We start from the raw sequence: 14592 nt of genomic DNA, 5'->3' as shown, positions 1-14592 counted from the left end.
CACTGCTTGTTACCTGTGTAAATGTGGTCAGGTTGCTTAACTTCCTTAGGCCTCGGTTTCCTCCGTTGTAAAATAATTGCTGAAGATAGTATTAGCTTCTCAGAGTTTCTGAGGATTAAACAGGATGGTCTTTAGCAAGCACACAGCGCAACATCTGTTTCCTAGCACTGATGATTACAAATAAGTGTTAACATTTCTGTGCATACTCTGTCTGTGTTCTTGGGTTTTTTTCTCTTTGATTCTCCACTTCACACTTCTAGGTCATTTCTGGACCTTCATAGGACCAGATAAGGATCCTCTATAAGGTATGGCCATGGGGGCAGAGTGAGGGTAAGTGTGGTTGTAAGATAAATTACTTAAACTCCCATGAGGTCTTGCAGGGTGGACTTGTGTTAGGGCATTTGTCACTCTCTGTGGTATGGTCCAAGACCTTATGGGCCCAGAAACCAGAGCTGTCTGCAGTCCTGGAGCCCATCTGTCCCCTAGAGCTGGGCTTATATTAACAGAGTTCAAATGACTGATGTACAGAAGCAGAATGCCAATGTTTCCCTTCACAGCGAGAAGTGAAACCGCTGGGGTGTGGTAGCTCATGTTCCCACCCAAGTGCTTTTTGTGCCTGGAGACAGGCCACCTCTCTCACCAGGCTGCCAACTTACTAACCTTTAGTTAGTTAGTTGACATAGGAGACATGGTTGATTAGGAGACATAGCTGCTGAGTAGATCCTCAGGTTCCCTCAGCCTTCCAGCAAGTTCTCCCTGAAGTCATGTAAACAGAATACCAAATTCTAATCAGAGAGTAAAGTGATGGAAAGTAGCACATGGAGTCGGAAGACAGTTGGTTCTCAGGCTCATAGGTTTAATGAAATTAAAGGCAGGTTTATAATAAAAGGGGCATGCCACCAGCCCAGAGCACCCTATCTCAGCTTTTGAATGATCATGGACTATGCTTGCTTCTGAGGTTGCTTTGTACCTGTTTCTTGGTCTGGACTGTCTTCCTGTTGGCAGAATCAGTTTAGAGCATGGTCATATCTGAGAATCTGAGACTGGCACTTCGATGGGCACATCTGGCCTTCAAAAGCTTTAGTTTGTCTCATACTATAGAAAGGCAAAGATTTAAAATTCAGGAGTATTCACATAACTTTAAAAAATTGGAAAAAATATTTGAAAAATCCAGAGATCTAGCCTTCCTGGGCCCTTCCCACATGAGGTCAATTCTCTGGAGCCGAGTAGAGACTGTCCCCTGTAGATGAGGCTTGAGCGCTGTCTTTCAGTCCTTTCTGCCTGGTCCCCACCAGGTCCATGACATTGACTCACATTACCTAGTGGTAATGTGCATGCCTCAAAGCATTTGAATTTGTATCGTTCTGACAATTAAGCTTGCCTTTCTTATTTTTGTGCTCTGACCTTCTGTGTTTTTATTTCAAAGGTTTATTCTCAAATGGTAGTCTTATTTTCTCATTTCCAGATTCATTTTAATGTCAGCCCTCCAAATAACTAATTGCAAACATGTTTGAGTTTGTAAGTCCTAGAGGTTACAGTGATAGAAGACTCAAATGTAAAGCTCATAGCTTCAAGAAAGTGGATGCCCTTAATCTTTCCACAGGAAATAGGTGACGCTGCCTGCCACCCTTCTCTGTTTCTAGATCAAGAGTCCTTTCTTCCTCCTGGGTGAAGAAATTAACTACTCTCATATTCTGTATTTTTAAAAATGCTCTAGATATTACCTGCATTGGAAGAAAAATAGTAGGAACATTTTATTTACAAAAGTGATAAATATGCATGCTTGGTTTACAGATGTATTTACCATGGAATTTCTTTAAGGAATAAGAGATTATTTTTAGCTTCAATATTACAAATTATTAATAATCAGGTACGGGAAGCTTTGCCATTTGTTGTGATTCTTAAGAATTGCAGGCTTTTTGGTAACTGTCTCTGATGAATGCAGGAAAATGTCATTATATAATTGGATTATTGATTGTAGAAAGAAATTAGCTTTCCCAAGGAAGTGTATTTCTTTTCCCAATGAATAACTTGCCCCTTAATTCCTATTAATCTTCTAAATAGGATTAATTTATGAGTGATATATTTGGGAAAATAGATTTGCTTGAGAAAAGAGAAATGTCAGTTGTAGATCTTCCTATATCTCACAGGTCTATAGTACTACAAATTTAACTACTTGGTATTTTGAATAATCCTTAGGGTGCAAGGTAATAACATATTCTCTTCTCTCTGCTTCATAGCATCTTGTAGAGGTCTCTTATAATAACATTTACTCCATCTTAATTAAACTACTCCTAAATTAAATAATGAATTATCACAATCTCTAGCACATGGTTATTTCTCTATTTCATCATCATCATCTACTTGTAAGTTTTTTTCCTCAACTAGACTTCATATTTCTTGATTACAAGGATTACTTCAAGTATGTTCTCTCTAACACAGTGTGGGGCACATAGCAAATACTCAGTAATTGATGAATTGAACTCATTGGAAATAGGAGTTCTTCTCAGATCCCTTTAAGATGTGCAATCTGACATTATTGCTGGGAATGCTTCAGGAATAATGGCTGAATTTTCACCATTCTTTTGACTCAAGAAATATAGATAAGTAACTGAAAAAAAATAAAGTTTTAAATTAAAAAAACGTAAAATTTAAAAATAATAAACCACTAGCAGTTTTATAAACAATGATAAAACAAACTACACTCTGAAAAGTGATTTCTATAGTTCATATAATTGACAAAGGAGTTGAACTGTGGTATATGAAGACCGTCCAAAAGTAAGTAAAAGAAAAACAACCTATTAGGGAAGAGGCCAATAATAATTAGATCAGATGCTCAACTTCAGCAGTAGTTAGGGAAACCAAAATTAAAACCCTGAGATTCTATACCAGTCACAAACAAATGACAAAAATGTCAGAGTCTGGAATATCAGTATTGTGGAGATAGTAGGAATCTAGAGAAAGCAAGACTCTTGTACACTGCTGGCTGAATTGTAAATTGTCTAATTATGTTGGGATGTCATTTGACGGTATCCAGTAAAGGTGCAGCTGTGCATATCCAATGACTCTACAATTCTATCCCTTCTTATTACAATCCTGTCCACCGCTGGAGAAGCTCTTGCACATGTACAAGAATTAAGAGTAGCTTAATAGTAGCAAAAGGGGCTTCCTTGGTCCCTGTAGTTGGGACCGATGGTTGGGACTCTGTGCCTCCAATGCAGGGGGGTACCAGTATGATCTCTGGTTGAGGAACTAAGATCCCACATGAAATAATATTAAAAATTAAGGAAAAATTGTAGCAATAAATTAGAGGTAACCTAAATCTACCAATAGGGGAATGGGTGTATGAATTGGAATGCTAAAGAGCAATTAAAAAGATTACACTGTCTAGAACTATTAATATATAAAACTTCAAGATAATGCTAAGCAAAAAATAAAACTAAAAATTAAAGCATCTACATGTCATGCTACAATTTTATGAAGCTTAAAACATGCAAACAAGTATCTTATTTATGGATAAACACATGTTTAATGGAAATATAAAAAAGATGCATGGGAATGATAAAAGATAATCCTATAGAGTGTTTACCTAAGGAGGAAATGGCATAGGCAGGAGCATATGGTGGCTTTAATTGTATCTGTAATGTTTTATTTCTTCCAGGAAATCTGAAGCAAATTTTGCATTATGTTAAGATTTTCAAGAGAGTCAACAGACTCTGTAGGAGGTTTCAGTTATCAGGATAAGTAGGCTTTGAGAATAAAATAGAGCGGTATACTCACTGCCTGGCAAACACATCAGTGTGGCAGCACTATGTAAATTCCAATCCCGGTTAGCTTTACTAAACTTGAAAAGGGCCTGACTCCTGTCTCAGACTCTGAGTACCATTAGCTGTGTGATTTTCAAGGAAGGAATACTGTGGAAACCCAGGGGAATACAAAAGCATGGGTGGTACCTAAGATAATGTGAAGATTTTTGAGGACTTGATCAAGCCGGGAAAAAACAAACAAACAAACAACCAAGGTTTAGATTTTATACTGGAATGGGTAGCCATTTCCCTTCTCAGGGGATCTTCCCAACCCAGGAATCAAATCTGGGCCTTCCGCATTGCAGGCAGATTCTTTACCATCTCAGCCACCAGAGAAGCCCCAGTTAGGAAAGCAATTCTGCCCAATTCAGAGACCAGAAGCCTTTCATTGAGCAAATAATAGGCCAGTTTATTTACAGTGATCCAAGACTGACTAAATTAATGTAAGGCATCTTATTATTAATATTTGGCTGTCGATATGTTGACAGTTGAATAAATCAAAGCTATATTTTTATGAAGTCAATAAAAGAGCTTTCAGGAGGCCAAGAGAAAAGAAAAATCAAAGACCTTAGCCAATCTCAGAAGGTGCCCTGGAGGGCCTCTTGTAGCTTGCTGTGGGTTCCTGTGTCTCTCGGCACTCTCTTTGTCTCTCTTGACATATCTTCTAGTCAGACTGAAAAATTAGATAATGCATAAGTTTGGACTGATGAAGACTGGAGAGAGTGGTAGAGAAAAGCACTCTTATTTCTGTTACTTTGCTTTAAAAAAAAAATAAGAGTAGTCCATTTAGAGTGAGAATAATGTAGTACACTAGAGAAATATAAAATATCAAACATTTCATTTTAAAGAGTAGCATGTTCTTTTCAGTTTACCTAAGGGGTATACAATTTCACTTTCATTTTATGAGATTGGTGCAATAGATAAACTAAGTGAAATGACGGCTCTCTCCTTGTCCTCCTCCAGTCACTCTCTTATTTCAAATCTCTTTTCCTAGACTTGACCATTTGTCCACAGTTGGTATGCAGTCATCCAGGTTCTTTTCTGTGACTTTGTATATAAAACTTAATGTACCCATAACTGGGATAATGTATTTTTCTGAAACATGTTATTTCTATCGAATGTCTTTTAGGGATCTTCGCATGTCAGTGCATCTAGATAGCCTTTTTATTTTTATTAACTAGCTACATAATATTCCTTAGTACAGTTAACTCATTGTTTAACACTTCAACTCTTCATGGCCTATTGCAAAGTTTCTGGTTGTTTACTACTACAAAAAGTTCTGCAGCGAATATTCCAGTACATCCATCATTACGACAGAGGGCAAATGTGATTTAATGAATGGCAAGATTTAGAAACTGCAGTAGCATTGGCCAGAATTTTCTTTTCTCATCTTTGTTTTTTTCCCTTGGGTGGCCTCATTTTCAGACAACCTCACTTTGTGTGGTAGCAAATATGTCAACGAGCAGTTCCACACTTACATTCTATCGACTTTATAGCCTCTCTCTCAATATCAGCAGAAGTGCCGGAGTGGCTCTTGCTTCACCAGCTTAGGTCCTGTGTCCATTCTTGACCCTGTCACTGTAGTTCTGTGGGTAATTTATACTGATCAGTCAAGCCTGGGTCACATGCCCACTTGCGAGGCTGGGTCAGCATAACATAAACCACGCAGATTGAGAGGGAGAGTGGAATGGGTGGTTTGCTAGATAAAAATCAGGATTATGATACTAGAAGGAGAAGGTATGTGTGCTGCTCAGGCAAATATATAATTGTCACTACAAATGTCTTATAGATAGTGGGTTTTTTTATGTTTTTGTGAGTAGAAGATGGACTTACTAATGGTATCCAGATTTATGTCTTAAGGACCAAAGGATTCTTATAAGTTTCATTCCAAATCTTTGCTAGAGTAATGAAACAAGTATTATTTATATATAATATTGTGTGTAAAAAGAAAACACATTATAGATTAAGGACCATTAACACTATAACAGAGAGATTGTTTTTCGGTTCAGGAAAGTGTTACCCAATGTATTTGCTAAATATTCAGTGATAATGATAGATGGTATCAATGACATGATAGACACCTAGTCTTAAAACACATTTGTTAATATTCTGTTATTTGCCAACCCTTAGTACAGGTTCTATAGTTTATTTATTCATTTATTAGACAATGTTTATTAAATTCTGCTATGGACTGGTCACCATGCCAGGGGCTGGGAATAAAATACTGACTACAACAAATTCCCTGCTCTTAAGTTTCTTTCATTCTTGTTAGGGGCCACAGACTATCAATAAGTAAATAAACAAAGAAGAAAATTCCAGGTTGTGGTTTACCATGAAGGAAATATAAAGAACATGAGATGAAAAGTAACTGGGGAAGGTCATTTCAGGTAAGGTGGTAAAGGAAAGCCTTCTCTGAAGAGACAACATTTGAACTGCAACCTGAGGACTAAGAATGAACTCCAAATTCTAGACCTACGTTATGCAATATGGTAGCCACTAGCCATGTGTTAGCCATTGAGTATGCAAATATAGCTAGTTCAGATTAAAATGTACTCTAAATGTAAAATATACATTAGCTCCACAAGGCTAGTACAGAAATTGTAAAGTAATTAATTTTATATTGATTATAGATTAAAATGATAATATTTTAGATATATTAATATAAACATTATTAAAATTAAGTTTACATGTTACTTTTCCCTTCTATAATATGATTAAAATGTTTAAAATTGCATGTGTGACTCAATTTATCTTTCTGTTGAACAGTCCTGGTCTACTTGCTACTATTGATATGCATGTTTTCATCTTTTTGTTCTTGCTGATGGCAGTTGAATTTATGTAGTAGACTCTCCTCCAAGGATCTAAGTCTATAATATTTATTGACTGAAATGTCCAAATATAATAATTCAATGTGTGATCAAATTTAATACAGCTCAGAGTTAAGATGCAGAGAACATTGCCACAGTTGCTAGGGCAGTTCTCTCATTAGTCATGTTTCTGTGGAAGTGTTTGAGAAAAAGATAAAGGAAGATTGAGTTGGAGAGGTAGGCAGAGCTACCAGGACAAGGTAATGACAGCGTAGGACAGGATTTCTGTGGGAATCAGCGACAGCAAACCGCAGAGATCTATTTCCATTCTCGACTTGGTGAAGGAGATTCTTTTGTGTTTTGTGGAATTGCCACTTCTTGAATAATAAAGAGTTTGATTCTATACTGTTTGCACTGATGAAATGTTAGTGAAACTCCTTTTTATATCTCTGTCAGAGCGATGTTGGCGAGTTCACACACATTTAACAACATTACATGAATTCATTGCAGAGAGCAAGCAGGGTCGTTTTTCTCTGAGCCCTGCTATTATTCAAATTTCCATGTGTGGTTTGTGCCATGGGGAAGAAGTTGGTGATTTTGAAAATGCATGTCTGATTTAGCAGGTGAAATTTTTCAGTTTTAGTTTGTAAACATGTGAGACCCCCAAATGTGATGTTTGTTATGTAATCTAACAGTTTTGCAGGGGGAAACTCTATCCCTACTGGTTTGAGAGAGAGTTGAGTCATATCCTGTGAATGTGAAGCAGCGGTATTTAAACATCACGGGTTCCTCTTACTTTCATTCTAAGTCGCTGCTGTTCAGAGCAGCAAGTGTGCTCTGCGAAGAGGCTGCTACTCGCCCTCTGAGAGGAGTACAGCCTCTCTTGCTGGGATTCAGTAACGAAAGCCAAGTCTGAAGATGCAGTTCTGTCCCTGGAGTGAAAGATGTTTTGTTTATTTCTAATCAACTATGCTGTATAGCTGCAAGCTGAAAGGTGCCTGTAATTTGCCAGTTATTTATAATAAGGTAAGTGTTATATTTTAATTTACTCACTGTATTGTGGCAGCCTTGAATTAACGTGGCAGTTGTAGTATGTGATCATGCCTCAGAAAATGCGTTCTCACAGGATCTTAAAGGTGGCTTGGAGATTCTTGTGCAAATAATTTTGAATTTATGGTACAGCCTACTTGTGAGATACTTAATAGATTGATATTGCTTGCATAATAGTTTTTAATTAACAATATAGTGCCTGAGATGTGAAAACATTGTAGTAGCTTTGTATTTTTTTTAAGGATTAAGTAGTACCAGAATCATTGTTTTTCTTCTTGCCACCCTGTCATCTTAGGGTTAAAGGTAAAATGTAAATGCATAAAATTCCTATGATTATATTTGGATTTTATTCAAAATAATGATAGTTCAATAACTGTATTTCTCCATTATGCAAAAAGTGGTCTTAGTGATTTTTAGAAAGTTGAAAAGTAGTGTCTCTTGCTTTGACTTTTTATTTAAGTGAAAGGTCATCATTTTTAAACTTCTCATCCATTTGTTTTGAATTGTATATGAGTTTATTATCATAAGTCTGTTTCCTGAGCTGTTGTTGGAGACACTCATATATACATTGTATGGATGGAGAAATCTGTAGATTAGAGAAGTGGACAAGAGGTTTGCTTTTGAAATTCTTGAAGACTGCTGAGGAAAGGTGGGAGTGGAAAACAGGAGTGTTGTCTTGATTTTTTATTGATTAAAGAAATGGTATCAAATCAGAGCTAAAGGTGTATCTGGTATCATATCACTCTGGATAGTCATATTTAAGGCCTTTAAATTCTTCTGAAGTAGGAAAGGTTAATTTGATTGTGAGAGCTACAGCTGTGAATTTGTGAGATGTTGATGAATTAAAGGGATTTTCTATCTTTAGTGACAGTTGGCATTGGAGTACTTCTTCTTAATTGACCCACTGTCATGCTTAGAGATTATTTCATTTCTATTCACAATTATGCCCACTGCAAAATTGCTAGATTTTAACTACAATTTGGAGATTATTTTCCATTAGATATATACATTTAATAACTCATGTTTTGCAAAGGCTGAAGTGAAGGCATGAAGTTTTCCTCTTCTGTGAAGAGGAAATTAAAATTAGTTTACCTTCCAAATATTTAAAGGCAGTATTCCAAATTAGAAAAGAAAAACTTCAAAGAAAATGACTTAGCACTCTATGAGCTTTGGAGACTTTGCATAGTGAAAAGGCACATATCCCAAAAGATGAGAACACAAGAGGTTATAAATAGAATAACCTGATGTTTGATATATATATAAAACTCTGCTTTTATGCCTGGACAAGGGCAGGGCTATTCTGTTAAGTATTCTCCTTGAGATTTTTTCCTTATGCTATATGTGGATTAGGAAATGTCAATAAAGCGATAGAACATAATAATCTACATCAAGACAAAAGCATATCTTATTACAATTGACACTGTTTCAGATTCTTAAATCTGGATTATAGTGGCCATCGAAACTGTTATTGTGAATGAAAACTCAGGCTGGTAAAATGCTATAAAATTCAAGTTTTGATAATATGCTCTGTTACAAATGTAGACTTAATTTCAATGACATTGTACAGCCAACTGGTAATTACCTGATTAGATTGCTTCTCCTCCTTCCTTTCTGTTTTCCTCATCCTTTGGCTGTTTTCCTGCTTCTTTGCACATCCAAGAGGAGTGTGGGTAATGGGCAGAGAGAGAGAAGGATAGTGAATAGACCAAATGGGGTACCATCTCTATTTCTCACCTCTCATAATGGTTCTGGTGGGAAGTGAGGTCAGAAAGAGGTTAGATATAATGGCAAAAATAAGTCTTTTAGATTTCAATTATTCAGGAAATTCCTTGACCTCTGAGACAAAGAATAATTGGGAGCATGGTTGGGACAAATTTATCTACCTTACAGAATTATTACAAAAAGGTAGTATCATGTCTGTTATATAATTTTATTTGACTGTAATGTTTTACATATGTTTCTGTGGAATTGTTTTTGTGTCTTCTTGAAGGAAAAGCACTGACAAGATATCAGAGATACACAGAATTCCACTCTGGATTCAGACCATTTATTTTCAGAAGTGAGGGTCTCCTTTTTTCTCTTTTTTTGTAAACTATTTTACTCGTGAATTTCTACCTTCTATAAAAATAGTATGCAAAGGTAAGCTCCAAAAATAAAAATAAAAACCTAATTTTACCTAAGCCTCAGTGCTGTTCGAAAAATCTCAAATAGCAAGAGAAAACTGATCCTCACTCAAAAGATACTTATCTTTCGGCAATTGCATCTTATCTTTAACCTAAAATCAACACCCAGTTAGGGACTACATTAGCAGAAGCACATAACATAAAATTTTAAAATATTTTTCTTTTAAGTAAAGCTTTGTTTGAAGGATTCAGGGTGAGAAACTACAGAATAGGAAGAAATTATCTTATAGAGTACTCTTTCTGACTCCTGAAAACTAAATCTTTCTGGGTTCTGCTTTACATCTTAGAGTCTCTAGTGAATCCTACTGGATAGCAAAAGCAGCACATTCACTGGGAAAAATATAGTGATTGCTCTCCTGCCTACTTCTGAAAATCTGTGAGGGTCACATCTACTTCTGAAAATCACATGAGACTTGGTGAGAAAGCACTTGTGAACTCAGCAGAGCTTGTCAATATCACTATCACTGAATAAGATATACAGAATTATATAGATACTTGGAAGTGAACTTAGATGTGTTTATCTTCTTACTTCAGAAAGAAGGGAATTAAGGTCCAGAATGCTTAAGGAAAGTGCCTAACTTCGCTCAACTAGTACCTGAACCTGGATCTTTTTGTCTCCTTGGTTAGCTAGAAATTGATCACAAGATTAGTTGTTTCCTGCTGTTAAGAGTTTTTCTGGTTGTTGTTGTTTTTTTAAAGATAAATACTTTTTGCAGCATTGATGCACATCATTATCAGAAACTATATCCTTGGAGAATGTTTCTCGGAAGACATATTGCACTGTCTACAAGTTTTGTGGGCTGAGAATTCTCATTGGATCTAGTTTAACAGAGCACAAATTTGTGGAGTGGTTATCAAACTATAGCATCTGAGTCTTGCAATCTCTTAGCTATTGCCACAGTAGACGTGTCCAAGCTCTTCTCTGGAGAGTTGAATCATAAAAGTAAACATGTGAAATGAATGGGGGGTCGATTTTGTAGCTTTTAAAACTGCAGATAGTATGGTAGATTGTTTTGATGCTTGTTGAAAGTGGCTAGAAAAAAGATTCTTCCAAAGGTTACCCTTAAAAAGAGATTAGGAAAATTTTAAAAAACAAGTGAACTTCCATTCATTTCTGTTAGAATTGATCTGGCTGTTTTACATTTATGGGACACTATTTTTCAGAGATATGAGATGGGAGAACAATGACTTTTCATAATTATAAAAGTTAATGACATATATCCTATGATGCTAATGAACAAATTAGAGTCATAAAGAAAATTTTTCTTTAAAGCCTCTTAACAGTAAAATTGGAAGACAAGTTAATTAAAAGGTTTCTTGTGTTGGTGGTATTAATAAGGTTTATATCTCATTCCTAAGAATTCAAAATAGGGTCACCATTTCCTTTAATAAAAAATGTGCCTCTCATGAAAAGTATATAATATATCTTCATTTCCTGTGTTCTAATTTATACCTTCAATAAATAAGTGGAATTTAACATCATGCAACCTTATGAACAGATCCTAGCTCTGCTTTGTAATAAAATTCAAGTGTACCTTGATTCCAAGAACTGCATAAATCTATAACTGTTAGGAGATAAAGGAAAACTGATTTGAAAAGACCCTGATGCTGGGAAAGATTGAAGGCAGGAGGATAAGGGGACAACAGAGAATGAGATGGTTGGATGGCATCACCGACTCAATGGACATGAGTTTGGGTAAACTCCAGGAGTTGGTGATGGACAGGGAGGCCTGGCATGTTACAGTCCATGGGGTCATAAAGAGTCAGACATAACTGAGCAACTGAACTGAACTGATGGATAGTTGAAAAGCTTCACTAAACATAAGTGCGGTGAGATTGTGTGTGATCTGAGGGACAGAGCTCTGGCCTGTAGGGTGAGTAGTGGGAGAAGCAGTATTTTTTGTACCCTTGATCCCTCCTGTGGTTTTGGAACTGACAAGGAAGCCCGTGTCTTCTTTTGATTTTGTTTTCTTATCTACAAAGTTGACAAAACATGCCCATGCTAGATGACAGTCCCACACATCCTATAGGTACTCTGTAAATACCGGTTACTCACCCTGTGAACACCAAGGTGGGTAAAGCACTTTCAGGTCAATCACACAGTCCATAGAGGCACCATTGTCCTAAGTACCAAGTGTGGTGCTTAGATGCTCGGTCATGTCCAACTCTTTGTGACCCAATGGAGACTGCCAGGCTCCTCTGTCCTTGGGGATTCTCCAGGTAAGAATGCTGGAGTGGGTTGCCATATCCTCTTTCAGGGGGTCTTCCCAACCCAGGGATCAAATCCAGGTCTCCCACATTGCAGGCAGATTCTTTACCATCTGAGCCACCAGGGAAGCCCGTGAATATGAGTGGGTAGTCTGTCCATTCTCCAGGGGGTCTTCTTGACCCAGGAATTGAACCAGGGTCTCCTGCATTGCAGGTGGATTCTTTACCAGCTGAGCTACCAGAGGAGCCTGCAAGTGCCAAGGCTGGTAATGAACACCCCCTTGAGAGATAGTCAAGTAGAAAAGCTTCAGAGATGATTTATTGGCTTTTAATTCCATCTTAATTCAGTAGAGGTACTCAAATCAGTCACTTGGTCTCCCTTTTCTTGAGTCATTTCACTAGTGGGATGGATTAGTAATATTCCTTCATGGCAATTTACTGCATACCCAAATGTAACAAAACAAATTCTGTACTCCACAAGTATTTCTAAGATGAAAATAGCAATAATGGCTAACATGTAAGTCAGTCTGTATAATATATTTTAATGAACTGTCTTAATTTATTTCTTAAAAGTACCTCATGGGATTTGGGCACTATTACTATTGTCCACTTTCACAGGTGAAGAAACTGAGGTATAAATTAGGTGACTTATCCCAATAATCACCCAAATGGTATTCTAATGATCAGAGTTGAACCTAGGTAGTCAAGCTTCAGAGCCAAGATTCTTTATGTTCTATGCTGCCTCCAGTTAGATTACCTTGATCCCAGTAATATGAAGTGACTGCTATAAAGTACAACAGAAAGGAAAAGAAATCTTAAAAATGTTACTACATTTAATTATTTTGATGACTCCAGCATTCTCACTTGTGGTGAAACCCAGGCCTTTATGAACAAGAAACAAACTGAAGTTATTTGGGAATTCATAGAAAATGAGGCTAGTAATAATGCAAAATGCATCGAGAATGAACAGATGTAACTAGTCCTCCTAGGGGGGATCATTGTCTTGGGTGATGTGAAAAGATTTCATATATTTGATAGAGAAACAACTTTCAATGCACACATTGTCAGCAGTCCTAGGAAAGCTTCTGGAAATTTGTGTGTTTTAAGGGAGAATTACTGTCTTGTCCCCTTTTCTTTGTCAACTGTTAAGAATTCTTAATAAACGTCATTTGTGAGAAGGAGCATATTGAAGGAATAGTAGAAGGATTTTAGGTCCATTATGTGACTACATCCATTTTGATCTGCCTTCTCCAAAGATTCCACAAATTATGCTTGAAATTCTTGGATAATTTTCTTTTAAAAATTCTATTTTTAATTGAAGGATAATTACTTTACACTATTGCGTTGGTTTCTGCCGTACATCACTGTGAATCAGTCATAGGTACACGGATGGCCCCTCCCTCTTGAACCTCCTTCCCACCTCCGACCCCTTCCCAGCCCTCTAGGCTGTTACAGAGCCCTGGTTCAGGTTCCCTGAGTCATCCAGCAAATTCCCACTGGCATCTGTTTTACATATGGTAGTGTATATGTTTCCATGCTACTCTCTCCATTCATCCCACCCTTTCCTCCTCCAACCCCGTGTCCATAAAACTCTTCTCTATGTCTGTGTCTCCATTGCTTCCCTGCAAATAGGTTCATCAGTACCATCTTTCTAGATTCCACATATATGCTTTAATATATGGTATGTATTTTTCTCTTTCTGACTTTCTTCATCTGTAGGTTCTAGTTCATCTACCTCATGAGAACTGACTCATATGCATTCCATTTTATGGCTGAGTAATATTCCATTGTCTGTATGTATCACAGCTTCTTTACATTCATCTGTCAATGGGCATCTACGTTGTTTCCATGTCTTAGCTTTTGTAAATAGTGCTGCAGTGAACATTGGGGTACCTCTGTCTTTTTCAGTGTTGATTTTCCCAGGGTACATGCCTAGTAGTGGGATTGCTGGGTTGTGTGGTAGTTTTATTCCTAGTTTTTAAAGGACTCTCCATATTGTCTTCTGTAGTGGCTCTATCAATTTACGTTCTCTTGGGTAATTTTCAAACCCTCATGTTTCCTTAAGTCTCAAAGACAAGAACTTGCTTCAGGATGTTTTGTACCCTCAGTGCTAGCACAGTACTTAGCGCACTGTGAACCCTCAGGAAGGATTCCTAGCAAGTTGGCTGGCCAGCTGGATGGATGGATGAATGGATAGACAGTGGGAATGAGCGGGCACATCCAGATCTGCTCTGAGTCATGACTCATGTGCCCAGACTGAATTGGGATCAGCCTATTCCTGAACTTGTGAGCGCAAGGGAATGAAATGTTAAATGTAAAACCATTTATTTCAGTTCATCTCATTCTTCATCATCTGATGGTTTTCAATATAAAACTGACATATCTATAAATCATTTCTTGCCACAAGCTTTTCCCACTGCATCATGTTAGAGATTCTTTAATTACACTATGAAACCATAGTTGGTTTACTTCCTTAATTCAAAAGCTAAATTGATACAGATATATACATACATAATTGACAAATGTTACACACGTGCA

The 14592-nt window shown here is 37.0% G+C and overlaps 1 protein-coding gene across 11 annotated transcripts in view; it reads left to right on the top strand.

The window, feature by feature from the left end:
* MCTP1 (multiple C2 and transmembrane domain containing 1) overlaps positions 1-14592 on the top strand; it is a 560075-nt gene that overhangs the window by 192176 nt on the left and 353307 nt on the right. The window contains exon 1 of one of the 11 annotated variants that reach the window (XM_043913625.1): positions 7414-7639. The exons of the other annotated variants lie outside the window; for them this stretch is intronic. Coding sequence (XP_043769560.1) covers positions 7583-7639 — 57 coding nt within the window. The 5' untranslated portion in view covers positions 7414-7582. Of the gene's footprint in view, positions 1-7413; positions 7640-14592 lie in introns of those variants that run through there. 11 annotated transcript variants of the gene reach the window in all.

This window comes from Cervus elaphus, chromosome 9, assembly GCF_910594005.1.
Source record: "Cervus elaphus chromosome 9, mCerEla1.1, whole genome shotgun sequence".
Taxonomy (NCBI): domain Eukaryota; kingdom Metazoa; phylum Chordata; class Mammalia; order Artiodactyla; family Cervidae; genus Cervus; species Cervus elaphus.
This window is presented reverse-complemented; position numbering and strand designations above follow the sequence as displayed.